At 35.8% G+C, this 19987-nt stretch overlaps 1 protein-coding gene across 2 annotated transcripts; it reads left to right on the top strand.

The window, feature by feature from the left end:
- Window positions 1-725: 725 nt before the first annotated feature.
- en1a (engrailed homeobox 1a) lies at window positions 726-3924 on the top strand. Of its 2 annotated transcripts, XM_049006030.1 has the most exons (3): window positions 726-1212; window positions 1351-1537; window positions 3511-3924. In XM_049006030.1, exons 1-3 carry the CDS (start codon window positions 1036-1038, stop codon window positions 3828-3830), a joined length of 684 nt encoding a protein of 227 aa, XP_048861987.1. In that variant the 5' UTR covers window positions 726-1035; the 3' UTR covers window positions 3831-3924. The 2 variants fall into 2 exon arrangements, with proteins under 2 accessions (XP_048861987.1, XP_048861986.1); XM_049006029.1 differs by having other exon boundaries at window positions 729-1537.
- The last annotated feature ends 16063 nt before the right edge of the window (window positions 3925-19987 follow it).

Below are 19987 nucleotides of genomic sequence, written 5' to 3'. Positions count from 1 at the left end.
AACTCATTGACAATAGAGAAAAATGTAAACATAAGAAATGCATGTAATTAACGTATATTTTGCAAACCCAGAACCTATAATTAATATTACCATCAACATTATTGCTGGATTTTTAATCAATACATTTTAATGAAATTTACTAAAAAGTGAAACTGCCCTTTAGTGAAATAACACTGGCAACACTACCACTACACGATGTTAGTAGTTATCACCACGTAGACAAACAATTTATGAAAATAACATCAAAGCGCATAACCAAAACTGTCCGGACAATGTGCAAATAAAACGTAAAATAATTGAATTAATTTCAAATGTAAATTCGATGCAAAGTTGTCCCTTGAAATAAGCATACGTACCTGCAGAAATAGCAAATCATACGGCAGGAGTATATATATATATATATATATATATATATATATATATATATATATATATATATATATATATATATATATATATATATATATATGTGCACGTCAACGTCAAAATTCTTCCCGCCGCATAACCGTAAGCCTTTTTTTTGGCTCAATTCACCAATTCACATTAGTCAATTACCTATCGGATGAAGTTCAGTTTTCAGATTCTCTCCAGTCTTCTGACACCCATCCATTCTTTGTTGTGGGGAGTTGTAAAATCCGATTGGGCAGCATCATACATGTCAGAAAGAATTGCGGTTCTTTATTGGTTGATTTCACGTGTATAGGGTTTCACGTGCTTCCGGTTCTTGCGAAAAAAGTGTTTCAGAAGCAGAGATTTTTAGGAGAGTTTGCGAAGATCGAACTGTCATAGATTAGAGAAAGGCTGGGAGTTACAAACAGTACGCTATGTGTTGTCAGTCTAAGTCTTGTCAAGCGAGCAGATTATGACATTTGTGACACCACCCCCGCAACATGCCGACAATTAAGTAAAGAAAATATTTTATACAAAGGCGATTATAATACCTAACACACAGCTTTTCCTTTATAATTGGATACAAATATCAACTACCGAGCGGAACAGTGGAGTGAAGACGCTCCAGCTAAATTGGTTCCAGTTATGGAAGAGCAAAAGGATCAGAACAGCCGAGATTCGAGCGAACGGGAGAGCATTTCCCTGTCACCGAATTTACCATCTCCGCTCATACTCCCTCAGCAAGTTGCACAGCAAGCCCAGAGAAGTACAAATTTCTTTATTGATAACATTCTCCGGCCAGATTTCGGTTGCAAAAAAGAGGTTAGTAACAGTGAACGGGCGCAAACGTCGACTAGAGAAAACATCAACGCTTTAATAATAAGGCCATCGCATCCAAACACAATATGCCAGGATTCAAACTGTAGCAGTGACAGCACTTCGTCGTCTTCGTCCTTGCAGTTATTCAAGCAGAGTTCAAAGCAAGGGGAAGGAAATGGATCTAATACGACAAAGTATGGAGAGAACACCACGTCGATAATGGTTGTGAACACGACTAATGGAGGAACCGCTGCCACGAAAGAATCTCAACCTATGTTATGGCCTGCTTGGGTTTATTGCACAAGATATTCAGACAGGCCATCATCTGGTAAGGCAGTAGTTTCTTAAAAATACGGTTTTTAGTAGGTGAGCACTAAATTGTGAATTCGTCATAGAGCAACCTATATTATATTAGTGTATTTTCTGTTAACACGATGTCTCTAGCCAATGGAGTGCAACATTATCTATCTATCTATCTATCTATCTATCTATCTATCTATCTATCTATCTATCCTATGCTTACGGCATAAATTTATATTAATATTGCAAAATTAAAAATTTAAATTTTGTATACACGTCGACGATCTGATATATTTTCCTACAAAAATAGGCCTATCAATAAAAACGAACAACCCCACAGTGTGACATATGCTTCGCAATTTGCAAGCAACAGTAAAAAGTAAAAGCAAAATAGTAAAAATGTCTCATTATATACTGAGGTTTTCCTAACATGATTTTGTGTTATGAATTATTATTGACCTGATGATTCAAATAAAATTAAAGTCAACAAAAGGAACATACAACGTAATCGCTTAAACTCAATCGAAATGCCACAGTACAGATGGTATTTTGTTCAGACACAAACTATGCTACTTAGCTTTGTCAGGTATAACAGCTGGATGTAGTTTGTTTTGTATAAGTTTTGATGAAAATGAGACTCAGTGATTACGCTATTTTGGGATTTTATCTATGCGCTGTATTCTTATCAGTTTTTTGTAGACGGCATTTGTGAAATTAATTTGCAGGATGTGAGTAACTTGACAACGCGGCTTCTTGAAAAGTCAGAGAGAAAAACGTACCGCGTGATTAACTGCAGGTCTGGAGATATATAACTGGACTTCCGTTTACTGTGTTGTTGTTATTATTATTATTATTATTATTATTATTATTATTATTATTATTAAGAATATAATAATACTTATAATTATTATTATTTATTTACAAACAGAATATTTTGTATTCTTCTCCAAATAACACTCTTGATATAATACTGATATTTGTAAAGATTGGCTATTTATACAATTCTGGTACAGGGACCAGCACGTTTATTGAAATTAAAAAGGAACTATAAAAACAAATGTCGGTCGCAATAGGCGTATTAGTATATTGTGGTTCTCCGTAACTGCATTTTCAGTCATAATAAGGACTAAAATACAAAACGTAGTGTATTTAAAAATAATGGAGGGAAATACCTGTACTACGTGCTTAACGCACGTAATTGTTCATATACGTTTCTCTTGTGGGCTTCATGGTACATTAGCCTTGAAAATGTAGCATATATTATAAGACTTTAAGACATTTAGAATTAAGCCTGATAAGCTCTTTGCAGTAAACGTGGGAATTAATGAACAAATTAATCAAATTGTTATGTTGAATTGGTAAAATGAAACTGTATAGGAATAACATAATAGCAAGAATACATACCAAGTATTTGTTTTGCATTAATGCGCAATATTACGCAAAGCTTCGTTCAAATACAGCATAATAGTTTTGGACATGAAAACAGATTTTAAAAGATTTAGTACCAGCGTACTCTCGCAATGACTTCCTCTCTACTGCGGATTGTTGCGCTGCTCGCCAGGTTTAACTTCTCAGAGGAGTTCTATCGCAAAATACTGAATATCCCTTCCCAACATTTAATGAAGACTGAAATGATATCAAAAAGAGTAGGCAGGCCTATATGTTATTTAGGCTAGCGTTATCTTTATTAAGGGTAGTAATTCAGCAGTCCTGAAATTGAATTCTGGAATTGTGCAGCTGCTCATTTGCTAATGAAATAGTAATGATAAAAAACATGAGATTTACCCGGTAGGATTTCAATGAACATTGAACTGTCGAAGTACAATTATATATAGGACTCCGTAATAATAAGCGAAACACAAATGGCTACGATTTTTTTTAACGGGATGGTATCATATCACGGATTAGTTAAGTTCAAGTTCTGGCCTGACAGACGTGGAGTGTGTATCAACAGGGCTTGCTAATATTTATGTATCCGTTTTATTATTGTTTCTACACTAGGCCCAAGGACACGAAAATTGAAAAAGAAGAAAAGTGAAAAAGAAGACAAGCGACCCAGAACAGCATTTACAGCCGAGCAGCTGCAAAGACTTAAATCTGAGTTTCAGGCCAATCGCTACATCACGGAGCAAAGGAGACAGTCACTGGCCCAGGAACTGAACCTTAACGAGTCACAAATCAAAATTTGGTTTCAGAATAAGCGAGCGAAAATTAAAAAAGCCAGTGGTTATAAGAACGGTCTAGCTCTTCAACTGATGGCACAGGGACTGTATAACCATTCCACTACCACCGTTCAGGAAGACATTGTTGACAGCGAATGAACCTCCTCCATTTTCTGTCGAAGTCACACACACACAGATATACATATATATGGAGAAAAGACATGGTGCTATAAACTGACCGTATATATATATATATATATATATATATATATATATATATATATATATATATATATATATATATATATATATATATATACACACACACACACACACACGCGCGCGCGCGCGCGCGCGCCCGCGCATACATATATATGAAAGAAACACTAATACGTTGTATATATTTAATTTCAGATAAGGGGTGTCTGGATGGATGTTTTTTTTTTTAATCATGGTTTGATTTAAGATATTGTTGGTTATTGTTTCCGTAAGTGTCTGACCAATACGATTTTTGTGATTTCTGTCTATTCGACTTTCATTTAAATTCAGAATTCTACAAAATGCGTCTTTGAACCGTCGCTTCAAGCCAAAGATTTTAATATGTTTAGAAACTATGTAGTCTGAAATAAAAGTGTTGAATGGGCTTTCTATTAATCTCTTCCCTTTGGTTGTAATACCATTTTGACGTTCATTATTCATTACTTATTTCTGGAAAACTTACCTGATATTTAATATCTACTCACGTATATCATAATTTGAGAAAGTAAGACTTAATTGTTTTTCGATATAGAAGTTATAACTTTTAATGTTTTAATGTAACACATGCCACGAAACAGTATTGACCTCTCAGATAGGCCTACCAAGCTTCCACATTGGTTTTGAATATGTTTGCCATTAACTCTAATTAATGTAAGATAAGAGATAACTACATTAAATGTAACGTTTTATTTTTTACGAAGAAGATTGATTATTGAGAAATACAGATACAGAGTCCATTCAACGCGTTAGGAAGCATGAACATTTTCTACACTCAATAGGTTTCTAGATGTATATTTTATCTACATTTTGTCCCGCACGGTTAATTTTTATCAAATGAACGTCGCGTCTGGATAGGAATGCAATGCAATTTTCAACAAATGTTACTTGAAATCTCAGAGATATTAATAGTCTTTTGATCGTTAATTCTATAGTAGTCTAATTTTGAAAATGCTATGTAAAGTGACGTTTACAAATTTTTAAATGCAACATTTTATTGTGATACTTGAAATACTAAATGAAAAGTATACTTCCAATATTTTATAATTTTTACGTTTAGTACAAAAAACGTTACGATTGAGCAAAATAATTAATGACCATATACCACATACTGTTTTATAGTCTAATTAATGTCTATCCACCATATCAGTTTATTCCTTCAATTAATAATATTTTTCATCGTGTTTTTGTTATCGTATGTCAAAAGAAAAATTATTTTCTTATTCCTTCTTCAGTCTTACCGTTTAAAAAATAGACTACCGTTGATGTCTACGAAATCATCACATGCTTGTTGTGGTTTAAGCGATGTACATAATGTTTTACTGCTGTATTTATTGTATGAGAGTAGAAAATAATTTTATAATTGTTAATTTATTTAATAAGATTTGTTATAGTTTTACATTTCTTGGATGGCATTACAACTGGTAGCTGTTATTATTACTAATAGCGCCGTATTTTTCCATAGTGCGTAGCAACAGGAATTATTTATTTAATAAATAAGATGCTCAATAGCTTGTAAAAGTTACCAAAATATTTTCTTCTAAATGAAGAAAAACGATTTCTACATTATTATGACAGTGACTGTATCAACACTTGCTTACAATATATTATATATAAAATTATTGTAATATTCGGCTAATGCCAAGAGGAACAGATATCATTGCCTTTATTGGCTTGTTGAATCCTTACATTGATGTACAGTTGTGACGTATCGTGGTTAGTCCATGAGGTAACCGTTACTATAATAATTACACTAATGACCTCTGGTCTGGTAGGACCTTATTGTGTGTCACTTTTCCGTTCTCAAAACAGGCTTAAACGGGTAAAAACTCGGTGTTAAAGGTCAGGTCGAACAATCAAAGAAATTATGTTGTTCTCTATATTGGCTTGTATATTTAAAGTTTATTCATTAACGCTTATACCAAGCATTTCACAGAAGTTATTTTCCAGTTTATATATACATCTCTTGACCTTAACAATCACGTTCATCAATTTAACCACTGTGCCTGGTGGAGAATTGCCTTGAAAGCATAGAAGAATATAGATATATTGTTTTAATAAACAACTTTGATTTTAGGAAAACAAAAATATTTAATTATAGCGTCAGCCATATTTCAACTATGTTATGCTTCTTCGAAGAAGCATTGTACAGTTTTAAAATGTTTACATTTAACTCTTTTATCTGCCGCTTTTATCCAAAGCGACTTCGGAAGGATCACAATTACGTGCGTTTCCTGGAATTTGAACCCGCGCTCTTTGCGTTGTTAGCGTAATAATCTACTTGTTGAACTACAGAAGCAGCAAAACGTAAAATTTGGAAGTGGACAGACATTCATTTCTTATCATCGACTGACAAAACTCGGTCATATGAGTACTTCTGAACAAGTTCATACAAGATATTTTCAAAATATGTTAGAAACATTTTAAAATATAAATGTTCAAAGAGGAATTTAAGTTTCACTTTAAAGGTTATTCGAAGAAGATTGCAGCATAATTAAGGAAATAATAGGCCTACACAAATTACGATATTTACGAGATCCAAAAGTTACGGATACAGATTATCAATTTCAATATTAACTGAAATTATTAATTACGTTTATTATTTTATTGTTCATTGAAATTATTAAATGAAAATGTTGAGTTGTAGCTTATATTATTTAAATTATGTAATTTAATTTTTTAAATTGTTCTCTGTACTGTAAATGTATTTAAATGGTACCTTTGAAGCAGTCAGTGCACAAACAAAATTATGCTACTTTTTTTGTAAGCCGTGTATCATATAATTATACGTTATATGTTTGTGCTTTTGCAATTACATAGTTACATGCAACGAATGTTAAAAGTGATTTGCGTGCGTATTGCTAAATTGAGCAACGTGTTGTAATCTGTAGGCCTATAATCTCCAGAAGTAGCTGTCGTTTCAAATCGTGTTGATACAGGTGTCGCACGAAACAAATAGTATTCATACATTGTAAATTAGTAAGTGTAACCATTTTTGTAATAAAAGAACAAGTGCACCAAGACAGAATATGATATAGATTTGACTTGCAGAAGGGCTGTGTCCTGCTTTGTCTAATACTGTGTACTTGATAAGCAGTATTTATTTAAACTGTACTAATGTCTTTCTGTATTCTTAATATCCAAATCAGTATAGGAACTATACCATAGCAAAAATATTCAAGAACTCCAGTTTGTCAGTCGGTTTACTGTAGCTTTTCTAGAAAATGTTTCTTTGGGACATCAGGAAAATATAAAAATTCAACACGGTAGTAAGTTTTTTAAATGATCTATCTATCTATCTATCTATCTATCTATCTATCTATCTATCTATCTATCTATCTATCTATCTATCTATCTATCTATCTGCAAGTGGGTATTGAAAATGGATTTGGAAAAAAATGCAGACATTTAATTGTGCATTCCAGGGTAACATTTTCTTTTATTTATTTTATTTAATATTTATGCCATCTTATTTGTACTTTGGTGTCATGTCATACAAAGTTGTTTCGTTTTTTTTTCTTTTCTTTAATCGATATCTGTTTCCTTTCCATGGCCATAACGACTTCCAATTAAAAATTAATTACATTATTCAAATATTTATTTATTGGATGATAAACTTACTGCTAAGCAAAATGATAAAAGTCACACCTAGAAGTAATTTTGTTGTCATTTGGGGTCGAAATATAATAAATACTCTTAGGGTTAATGGAATGAAAGTGCCCGAACCCAAATGCAGAAAGCGTGTTACAGTCAAATTGTTAGTTGTTTTTAAGGGAAAAGAAGTTTGAAATAAATTAGCTTAATTTTAATTAAATGTACACATCTCAAGAGGTGACTATAACCGCTGCATGCCTGCGGGCTGCTCCTTTTTTTGATTTTAATTATTTTCTACAGTTACTCAAACTGCTTAGTGTGCTGGCGCTCACTTAAATACTTTAATAAACATAAAACATGCATAAACAATTAATCTTAATAAAACCCTTTTCCTTAAATTTTTGGACAGTGATTCAAAATTATAAAAATTGCCATTTTTATAATAATAATAATAATTATTATTAAATAATTAAATAATTATTAAACTTTGAGTCTTTAACAGTAACAATAACAGCAGATTCAATCTAATCTTTAGAGATTAATCTAGAATTAATGAATGAAGAAACTCAAAGCACTGTCCAGAAGGATGTACTTACACATGATCCCTGCTCATATGCAGGATTATTCATGGTAGCTTGCACATCACTAATAACAAACACACACACACACACACACACACACACACACACGTGGGTGTGTGTGTTTAAAATTAATACATCGTGGGGACCAGATTTTCCCACAATATGATTAAATCATGTAAGAAATGATTTAGCATCACATGGGCATGGTAGTTCTTACATCATAAAAAGCCATGCAGTACAGTTTCTATAGTTTAAAGAGAATTATAAAGTACAGTGTAATGAATGAAAAATATCCATTCAATGGTAATACTATGGCTGAAAACATATTACTAATGAGAGAGGTCAGAGGAGTATCGCCAAACTTGTTAAAGTTAACAGGAAGGTCACAAGTGCGAAAACCGAAAGCTTGTTGAAATGGTGGTGTGGAGAAAGGCTTCTTTGAACAAACTCCACCACTGAAGTGTTTCTGGGGGCAATGGTACAATCTAAATAAACCTGTGGGCTATTTAGAGACAATTAAACACATGATTTTGTACATTCAAGAGAAAGCCAGAGTACCTGAAAAAAAAAAACAGCGAAAAAACAGAGCACGGGTAAGAAGTCAATCTCAAAGGAAATAATTATAATAATAATTATAATAATTATAATTATAATAATTATTAAAATATTATAAGTGAAAAATCTACAGCAAATAACCTATGTTCTTTACACTGGGACATATATAGAAGGACAATCCAGTAATTAATAAAGACACGTACAGTTCACATTATCCACTTGGTTGTTTGGAATTTGTAAAGTATGTATTTATAAAACAGAAGAATTGAATATACATGCTCATATGCAGATACTGTCTTACAGCTAGAGCATTACTTTAGTTAGTATGGAAATGAGAACTAAAAAACAGACATGCTTGGAATTATTCCATTTTGGATATCAGGCCATTGGATGTTGGACCTTGTTTAGTGAACATCTAGCCCCATGACTCTCACACCAATAATGAAATAAACTCTCTTTATTTTATATGTGAGTTTACTTCTATGGACATTTAAAAAGAAGGGAGACTTAGGAGTGAAAGCATTTCCGGAGGGACGTAACAGAGAAGAACATTCTACGTATATTGAATCCACTGTCTTGGTGACACCAAAAACACTCATGCAAGGATGATCAAAGCATGTCAGACGCAGTAAGTAACCCTGAATAAGACCAAAGTATGCTAAAAAGAGAGCTAAGTGTTTTTAATCCTGTTAGAATACAAGGTGTAAAGAGGTTTGATCATTTAGGTTATCCGATTTCAACCCCCCACAACTACACTATTGTAAAGAGCCCCCCTACCAATCCATGATATTGCCTTGTTCCTATTCTTTTACCACGTGCACACACACACACACACACACACACACACACACACACACACAGGTTTGTAATCATATTTTTGTGTGGACCATCCATTCATTTCCATGGGGAAACCTCTAATACCAACATGAAGACCTTAACCCCCACCCAGCCCTAAGCTTAAGCATAAGTAACCAAACAAAATATGAGACTTTTGGCATTTTTAATTTTTTGACTGGATTCACAGATCATTGTGAGGACTTGGAAAATGGTCTCCACAATGTCAAAATATCAGGTTTTTATTACATTGTGGGGAACATTTGGTCACACACACATATACACAGACACACCAATACATGGCAGGTGGCCAAACAATCACTTTGCTATTCTTTTTAGATCACTGTCCTGTGACTGGACCTCACTAAGTACAGGACATTATAATACAGCTCTGCAGCTCTTACTTGAATTAAAAGGCTTTTTGTCTTTGGTTTTTGAAGATGAGGGTGAAATTAACTACTTTTGCAGAATTTACTTAGAAATTTACTTTTGTGATGGACTTAGTAATTACTTGGTAAATATTTTTAGACTCAATACAGAATGTAATGTTATGTATTTTCTATGTTTATTTAATGATATGATTTAAGAATAATGACGAGGATGATGATAAGTATTCATGAAAATAGCAACTAGGACAAACATATTCGTAGTATTTTTAGTTCAGACAAGTTGTGTTAAACTCCAAAGATACCAATAGTTTCATATTTTTCTTCGTTCACATGGACAAGTAAATTCAAGAGGTCAGTTGCCCTCATTTGAATAGTGGTTAGGATATTTGTTGTTTTGTTTACTGCTGTAATGAGTTACAGCATAACTGCAGAAACATTTTCTCTTACACATTCTTTTTTATTATTAATTTAAAATTAATGCATTTAAAACAAATTGCCATTCCCAGTATTTTTTCCTTCAAACTATATTATCGTATATTATAATGAAATTATGTAGCAAGATTAGATAAATTAATTCATAACCAAACGTCCAATAATGCCAAATTTTAAATATAAAATATTAAAAATGTATATATATATATATATAAAAGATAAATAGACAATTATTATTATTTTTGTTAGATTACACAAAAGTTTCAGTGATAACTTGTTCATAAGTATGAAAGATTTATAAAAGCTACTTATCACCATTTTTTACTCTTTTGTTACAACACACACAATATACAAGTCTATATTTCTCTTAAATTGCATAGATTTACTTTTTATAGATAGCTATGTTAAAGAAGTTCTGTTGTTGGTGAGATTGCATTGTAAACAAATGCTGTGCATTTAGTGTGTGATGTTTTTATACTCGTCACTGTATGGCTACATGTTTGTGTGCAGGCGTTCATATTGTGTGTCTCTGTGTGTCTGTGTGTGTGTGTGTGTTCGTGTTGTGTCTCCTTGCACATACACGTGTATGTTTCCCATCATCACGCAGAACTGCAACCGTCCATAGAAAATGTTATAACAATGATTCAGCTCATTGCTCTCTGATTTAATGTCATTCTTTGCATCATTCTTCCTCCAAGAGAAGTTAAAGAACCTCAAAATAACATTAATATATACAGGAAATATATAATTCTAGACAAATGAACAGTACTCCACAAAGCCTTTCACCAATGGAAAAAATATGGCTTAGAAGTGTGGCAAAGTTTAATTAAAGGCTTAGTTCACGTTTAGTGAAGTAAGTACAGGGAAATTTTATTTTAAGAAACTCTTGAAACTGGTCTAGCCAATATCCTAATGTTTACTTCTTGTGTGGCCATGACAAACATCCTGACTTCCTCAGTGCTTGAAATAGGGGAAAACAGGTACTTGTTATTCAGTGGCAGCGGATATTGAGAGGTGCCAGTACTCTGAAGAGGTACCGGTATTGCATACCGGGGAGTACCGGCGCTGCATTTCCCCATGAAACACGTCAACTCTCATGTTAGAAAATATGTGTATGTTCCTGTTAGCATTAAGTGAAATTTTACGTACAAGTATTTATAATTGTTACTTACATCTGCCTTTATTTGAAACACAAGGATGTTGTCATTCATTCTGTAATATAGCAGAGTATTACTCTGGAAGACATGTAGTAAAAATTGAGTTTTGGCGTGCATCACATTTAATTTGGCATCTTGAAAACACCATACCTTGTTTTGTTTATGGTAGTCATGTTTCACAAATAAGAAAGTGATTCTTCTATATATGTTAAAGACCATTGTATAAATGTTTATATAAAAAATTGAAAGTTCAGTAATTAGTTTCCAACTGTGAAAATTTAATTCTGGGCTTCTTCATTGAATATGATTAGCATTCAATGAGGGAGGCTCAGCATTCTGTTTAAGGAACTTATCATTTAAAACGTTCAGTGTTGTAACCACATGGTCAGGCTTCATCCAATATGAAATGGCCCAAGTTACCCCTGAAAGGCATTACTTGAATAGCGTATCATGCAAGACCGTGGATAACTGCTTTAACTGGGACTGCAAGCTGTGTGGTCTGTGGAATGTTATCTGATCTGTGTAGACATGCTCTGAAGAAATGGGCCTCGCCTCAAAGTCTGTAAGTGTCACGGGGGTGAGTCCTACAGTGTATAGTGGATTCTAGAAATATTGTCTAAATGCTGTGGCAAATGTGCTACACTTCTACAAGCTACTATTCAGAAATGTGCCAATTGCCTGTCACTCCTAAACAGGCGTGGCAGCTAAAAGCCACCTGAACCAAGCTTGAATGCCATGTGCCATTGGAGCCAAACATGAAATTTAATTTTAGCATACCAAAATTGCAAGCTATTTGCAATATTCTACATATAACCATGAAGTTGTGTGTTCAGTATACAACTCAGAAAGCATGTCATTAGTTTTCAAAACAAGCTTCAAAAACCCAAGATATTGTTTCATTAATTAATGGTAAAACTTGGTACAAAATATCAAGACAATAAATTGTTTAGCATTACAAAAAAAAACATTGACTGTATGAGGACAGTAATAATGAATTCACATGAAAGTTTTGATCCCAGAGGTATTTTTCCATAAATAGCTGCAAGAAGGTTTTAGTTAGTGTCTTAAAAACATATCTGACATATTTCATTTAGAGAAATAATTTATTAATTTAGTAATTCATTTTATCATGAAAAGTGCTTGTTGTTTTTCATAGTGTACAAAGACCAAAATATTATTAGCACTGAATTCCTTTACAGCCTTTATATTCAAAAATAGTTCCAGTCTTATACAAAGCAGATGGGCCTTGAACAAAACAAGCAGCAGAAGCTGTCGATGTGCAGAAAAGGGAGAACGGATGAATGAAATCATATATTTCCTTCAAACGGGCAAGATGAGCTGCAGATGTTTGTGGGCAAAATGAGGCAGTGCAAACAGCTGCTTTGAGAGCTGGATGTCAATGCATGGATGACCTCAATGGGTGTCATCGCAGGATTTGTGGAACTGAACGCCTCGTCTTTTACACTAATGGAATGCATTAAAACATTCTGCAGGGTGGAGCCAGACAGTAAGCAAACGTGTCCCCACCCATTTTTTATTATTATAACATAAAATAAGAGGGTCTTTCAAACTTTGACTACTATGACATCAGTAATCTTTGCCATAGTATACTATACAGCTAATTGGTTTCCATGCTGGCAAGGTTTACAAATCAATGTAGGAATGTAGCTCAATGAAAAGATAATACAATAAATTAATAAAAAAAATAGTTTACTTGGATTTTTGGAAGTTTCCAGTCCATTTATGTCAATTGAGGAACAAAATTGGGGTGGTGTCTTCTCACCTCCTTCATAACCAATATTTCGGTGTTATTTTGAGATTTTAATGATTTTTGCTTGTATAATGAATGAATGGTTATGATTGTATACACCAAAGAATCTATAATGTGCTCACCATATAAATATGCATTCTCTGCTTTAAAACATTAATTACAAAAGTAACTCTATTTCTCCAAGCATCAGGTGGGTGCTTCCTCTGTCGGGCACATTGGAGGTTGTCTGCTCCTAACTCCCCAGTTGCTGGCTGGCTCCCGACTCCCTGGCCGCTTCTGGGCCAGCTGCGATGGACCCAGAAGATGTCCCACCAGAGGACTTGGAGTGGGACCCTCTGGCTTTAACCCTGAGTCCCACTCCAGGGGCCCCTTCCTCGACTTGGCTCCGGGTCCCAGGGCACCCTCCTGTGTCGGCAGAAGCACGGGGGATGGGTTGGCCGAATCTCCATCTCCGTAGAGGCGGGGACACAAAGTCCACCCGATGCTGTCTATCTGGGTTAATCTCCTGTGAGGGCCAAAGGGACAGGACCACAGCACACTCCTCCTCTGTCCCTGCTGTCCCGTCAATGCCAACTTCACCAGCATCTACCACCTCTCGGCTTTCGTCTGGCTGTCCTCGGCCCCGAGGGCTCCCTGGACGTGACTCTCAACCTCCGATTCCACCTAACATCCTGTCCCAGTGCTCTTTTGAGCCTTTGCTTTGCCTCAGTTTGCGTCCCCTACCCTAAATGGTGTTCCTTTGTCCTGCCTACCCCGGCTCTCTGTCTGTGTACCACCTAGTTCTGATCTTCTGTTCCTGTTCGCTGTGCTTCCCTTCTTCTCTCCCCTGTTCAGTCTGTCTGTCCTTCTTTCTCCCTGCCCATTGTCTCTGTCCTTGTCTTTCCTGCTCCCTGGTCCCCATTAATGTCTGGCCTTTGTGCCACCGGTCCCTGGTCTATTGTCCCTGGTGCTTGGTTAAGTCCTGTGTTTGGTCTTTTCTGTTTGGCACTGTTCTGTGTTGGTCTGTGTCCCTAGTCATGTCCGGTGTCTGTCCTGACATTTCCCTTCTCCTGCTGTCCCTTTGCACCCTGATCCTGCCTCTGCCTATTCCATGTCCTCAGTTGTGCCTTGCGGCCTGTCCTGTCCTGTGTCTCTGCCCCTCTAGTCTTCTTTGGTGTCTATCCTGTGAACTCTATCGGTCCTGCCATCCCCGGCCCTGTCCCCTTGGTCCCCTTCCCTGTTCATCATCCATGGAAGGGGGGGTTACTGTCACGTCCTGCCCATGAAGTCTGCCTGATCCTCCTATCTCCTCCCTGATGTGTAACAATACAGTGTATCAAGCAAGTTGTGTCAGACACGAAACAGTGCTGACATGCAATATGATTATTATGCAGGCGCATGATGGCGATGCTGGAACAATTTGTTGTTCAGTGCTTATATGCACATATAAATGGAAAAATGCAAGGAAAGCAAATAAAACATGGGTAAAGCGATGGCTAAAAGTAATGAATCTATTCTTGGTCACTCAGAGCTTTCATCGCATTATGAAAAACATTAAAAAATAACACATCACTGCTTGGATACAAATCCATGGCTGCGCAGACGAGAAACTTCATGTACAATGGCAGGGTGTTATGAACGCCTGTTAATGACACTGAGCCATTAATACACTGTACTTCACTGGTGGATCTGGAATTTCTAAGTTTTTACAGCATGATTAAACTAACATGAACATAATTACAAATAAAGCCTGTTTCACTAAATGCATTGTAATAGCTTATAGTTAAATTTTTTCCTCTACTAGCAGCATATATTATTATGATGCTACTGCTAATAATATCATTGTCATGATATGACTAAAATAATAAATTAATGTAATATCATTACAATTGTCATATTTAGGGATAATATTACTGCCCGCAGTGGAAGTCAGACTTCTGGGGCCATTATAGTTCAAACTGCACAGGTTCAAACCAGCAGGGTTCAAACTACTGTAGTACTAACAAAATTTGATGTTTGGGGAAACATTCATACTTTAGATCTAAGTTAAATGATGTTCTATGGGAAACACACCGCTGCTTACCAAACTGTGGGCATAAGTTAATGTCCATATAATACAAAAAGCCAGCGTCCAGACACTGATTATTGCACCATATAGCCGCGATGTGGTATTATTCAGCCCTACTAGGTAGCATTTGTTTCACAACAGTGAAATTTAAAAACTAGTGCAAATAACAATAATTTCATGGAGTGCAGCCAGAGGTATTTCATCTTATTTTTTCATTTTTTGTGACCTTTGTGCTCCCTGATCTAAAGGTGTCTTGGCTGATTGCCTGTGTCTCCTACAGGGTGGTATTTTTGGTATTAAGATTTTGCAATCAAGTCTAGGGATAATGATATAAATACTCTTCTAAAACCTATCCAGGCATCCATCCATCCATCAGGCCTGATCTAAACTGCTCAGCTTAGGGGGGCAATTAAAAATTTTGGGTGGGCAGCTTTTCACACAATGGACTATATAGTACAGTGTAGTACCAGCTCATAGCCAGAGAAATAGGGGACACATGGACGTTTTCATATTCCACGTTTGAACTATTGGTGAACTCTTCATTATGCTCCCATAGTCATCTCTCTGATTATGATTATGTGATTTCCGTAAGGTGCCTTGGATAGAAGTGTCTGCTGATCAAACATAAATTTTAACTTAAAAGCTTATCTAGTGATATACTGGCATAATAAAGGCAAATTTGGAGCTCAAACTCATGAATTGATAAGAACCTAAGAGCGGAACATGTAACATGAACTGTAATGAAATGGAGAAAAAAAAACATTAAACGTTAATTACCAAACCAAAAATAAACTGCCTTTGCAAACAAAGGTGGAAATTACTCAGCTACCTGCACTGTGCTGGTGCAAAATGGGCAGAGAAGGTGAAACATTATTGTTCAAATTGCTCACATTATCCGAAGGTGCTGGTCCTGAAGCTTGGCTATTCGTGCCAACAGCAGCTGTAACTGAATTGCTCGTAGTAAGCTTTGATTTGGGAACAAAACTTTCTTGCATGATGTTTATGACGGGGTATAACTAATTTAAGTGAATTATAGCACACCAGGAAACTTTATTTATAATGAGTGCTAATATCAATGTTAACAAACTGTCATATTTTGTCATGGGTGGGTGTTTTTTTTGAATAGCTGCTTTCATTGTAATAAATATGCTATTATTTGGGCACCTTTTGTCACGTTCCCACTGCAGGAACTTGAAATTCTTCAGAGGCACTTCCAGAAGCCAGTTTTAGTTCCTACTCGTAGCAGGTACTTTTAGTTTTTGTGACTGCTGGGTAGGGTTTATAGTAAACTTGCTGATTGGTTGACCACAAGCACGGGCCCTAACTTGGAAGTTACTTGGAAATATTGGGAACAGAGATAAAAGTAATGGAGCAAAAATTCAGCAGATGGAATTATTTTTATATCTCAATTACAGTTAATGCATTAATGAATATGTTTTTGCTTGCATCTCTGTATTTCTGCAGCGGACAATTTGATTGATAAACGATATACACTTTTGTCTATCACCAGTGCCAGCAGTGAAACTTGCCAGTGCTTATTAGTGGAAAAACATCACATAATTTTTTATTTTGTGGAAAACAAATGATAAATCTGGGGGTGTTCCACTAAGCAAGATATCTGAGTTAGCTAGGTTTACTTAAGCTGAAAGTCATGACTTTCCAATAGGAATGATCCTTACTTAAACTCTTATCGACAATCATAACATCTAGCTTAAGTACACTTAGCTAACTGTGAAACTCTGCTTTGTGCATGCAACACCTCACAGCCGGTCAGATTTAATGAATTATAAACATGTCACGGGTCATATAAATAAAAGGCTATGTTCCATTTCATTGTGATTGATCCTTCTGAATAACTAAGAAATAACTTACAAATCTACTTGTTCATCCTCCATTTTTGAGGTGGTGGTGTAGTTTTGTTAGAAATTACATGTGACGTTTAACTTATGAGGTCTTTGCATCTCCCATACATATTTAGCTTAATGGTCACAGTTCCTGTGGTGGGAAAGCAACACATTAACTTTAACCACATAACTTACTCGTGGATTAATAAAGTATTCTGAATCTGAAGCGGGACACATTAAAGTAGCCAGAAGCCCAATGAACCAGGAACTAGGTTCCTGAACTTTGGTGGGAAAGGCAATATTAGCTAATATTATTTTTTAAATTACGGTTTACTATGATTCCAGGAAGGTAAGCCTAAAATTTGGTGAAAATGATTTTAGACAAGGTTTGTTAGTGTTTGGACTCATTATCGGACTATGTAATGAGCTATCTGGTTTGCATTTTTAACAAGCATGAGTAGCTAAGATACTGTTGCATTCTGGCCCATGGGCTGATGGATAAACTTGAGGGCCTCACAAGACAGGATAGGATGTATGTGCTTTATTGTCCATTAAATCCCCCACCCAATTCCCAATGGCCCTAAACGATGAAATGTATTTAAAGAAAATGAAAAAGAATAAATACACAAAAACAACTCAAAATAAGGAAACACTAACTTAACTTTCTTAATTTTCTTGCACTCAGTTACTGGGATTAAGCCCCTCATCATGTTTGAACCAGCACCCCCCTACACTCTGCCTCCTGTTCCTCTCTTTAGCAGACAAACTTCAGTCAGGGAGGAAACATGAACGCTGGTGCCACAGGCGTGAGGCAACAGTGCTACCCACTATGCCACCACACCGCCCTGCACTGCTGGTAATATTATTGCTTATTTATTCATAATGTCCCAGGGAAAATGCATAAAAATATCAAGTTATTCACATATTGCTTTTTAAACACATCTTTAGCTGAGTCTAGCTAGTAAGGAACGTTTTGGCAGCAGCAAAATAAGTCAAAATACAAAAACATGGAACAGAAATGAAGGCGTCATCATTATTTTATGCTGACTGTTTATGATCAATAAACAATTAGTTAAAAAAAGAAAACCTCCTAGAATATTATCTCTCATATACAGGAGTTGGAAAATGAAAATGAAACACCCGGTTTTAGACCACAATAATTTATTAGTATGGTGTAGAGTCTTCTTTTGTGGCCAGTACAGCATCGGTTTACCTTGGGAATGACAGATACAAGTCCTGCACAGTGGGCAGAGGGATTTTGAGCCATTCCTCTTGCAGAACAGTGGTCAGGTCACTAAGTAATGCTGGAGGAAAACGTTTCCTGACTCGCTCTTCCAAAAAAAAACCCAAAGTGGCTTGATAATATTGAGAGCTGGTGACTGTAAGGCAGGGGACCTTCACTTCCATGTTCATTAAAACACTCTGGCACCAGATTTGCAGTTTGTGTTAGTGCATTATCATTGTGGTACACGGCGCCACCTTCAGGGTACAATCTTTGAACCTTTGGGTGAACATGGTTCACCAGAATGGTTTGGTAGTTCTTGGCAGTGATGCGTCAGGACAAGTAGTGGGCCTACGACTGCAGACCAAATCATCATGGATCCCCCCCTCTGCTGGACTGTAGGTACGCAACACTCTGGGTGGTAAACCTCTTTGGGGCTTCTCTACGCTGTAAGTCACTCTTATGTGAGAAAGACATTGACGTAGAACAATACCTGTTTCACATTGTCTACAGCCCAAGATTTGCACTGCTGGCACCATTGCAACTAATGTTTGACATTGGCTAAAGGTTTGACTATAAGCAGCCTAACCATGAAAATTGACAGTGTGGAGCTCCTGGAAAACAGTTTTGGTGGAAACAGAAGAGCTGAGGTGTGCATTTAATTCTGCGGTGAGTTGGGCAGCTGTGGTTTCATGATATTTGGATATAATCCAGGTTAATGCCTGGACAGGACATCCCTTTCCGACAACTTCCTCTTGCATCCACAATTACTCCTGTTGGAAGGGGTCCATCCTTTGTGGTGGTATGCCGATGTTACCCTGGATACCGTGTCTCTTGATACACCACAAAGACTTGCTGTCCTGATCACAGATGCGCCAGTCAGACACGCACCAACAATCTGGCCTCTTTTGAACTTTGATACGTCTCCTATTATGTGTGTGAATTGCAATATTTTATGTACAGCTGCGCTATTGCTCTACTAATTTCAACCTTCAGACTCTGCTCTTACATTTGGAATGTGCAATCAGCAAAGACTACGCATATAGTCATGAAACCTCAAACATTATATTGGCCAGTGTTTCAATTTTGTTATCCAACCCCTGTACATTAGTAGTGATTTCAATCTGTGTTGTTTTTTGTAAAAATATACAACACACTTTTATATAAAACGTGTCTCGTTTTTAATCACTATATATACACCATTAACCATTTATATCGTCTTAGCCAAGCTACGAAGAAATATCAAAACAATCCCCCCATCCAAATAAGCTCATGATTTTTAGTGCAAAACTGAACAATTCTTAAACGGTTCCCTTTGAATCTGTACTTGAGTTATGTTTTGGACATAAGGAGTCAGAGCTGGGCTCCATCTATATTTAAACCCTGTTTATTACTGTATATATTTGCATATTTTATACATATATGAAGACCAAAGGAACTGTGTATCTGCTGATCAGATCAAAATCTGCAGTCCAGTGATAAATCAAAGTAATTTATTTCTAATGAATATTAGCACTCATTATAAAAAAATTCTTTTATTTTTTTTTCCTTTCCTCCTTATCTTGGAGCATTCCAATGTTTAGTACAGCATTTGACCTAACATGGGAACTACCTCCAGATGTCTCTTTGCACTCA

Source organism: Brienomyrus brachyistius, chromosome 1 (assembly GCF_023856365.1).
Source record: "Brienomyrus brachyistius isolate T26 chromosome 1, BBRACH_0.4, whole genome shotgun sequence".
In the NCBI taxonomy this organism is placed as follows: Eukaryota; Metazoa; Chordata; class Actinopteri; order Osteoglossiformes; family Mormyridae; genus Brienomyrus; species Brienomyrus brachyistius.
This window is presented reverse-complemented; position numbering and strand designations above follow the sequence as displayed.

What these genes read in the sequence shown, in the direction of transcription:
- en1a (XM_049006029.1), top strand. Translation starts at nt 1,036, where the DNA reads ATGGAAGAGCAAAAGGATCAGAACAGCCGAGATTCGAGCGAACGGGAG. An exon ending in TTCAGACAGGCCATCATCTG is followed by an intron (nt 1,538 to 3,510) that starts GTAAGGCAGTAG and finishes TTTCTACACTAG; the next exon opens with GCCCAAGGACACGAAAATTG.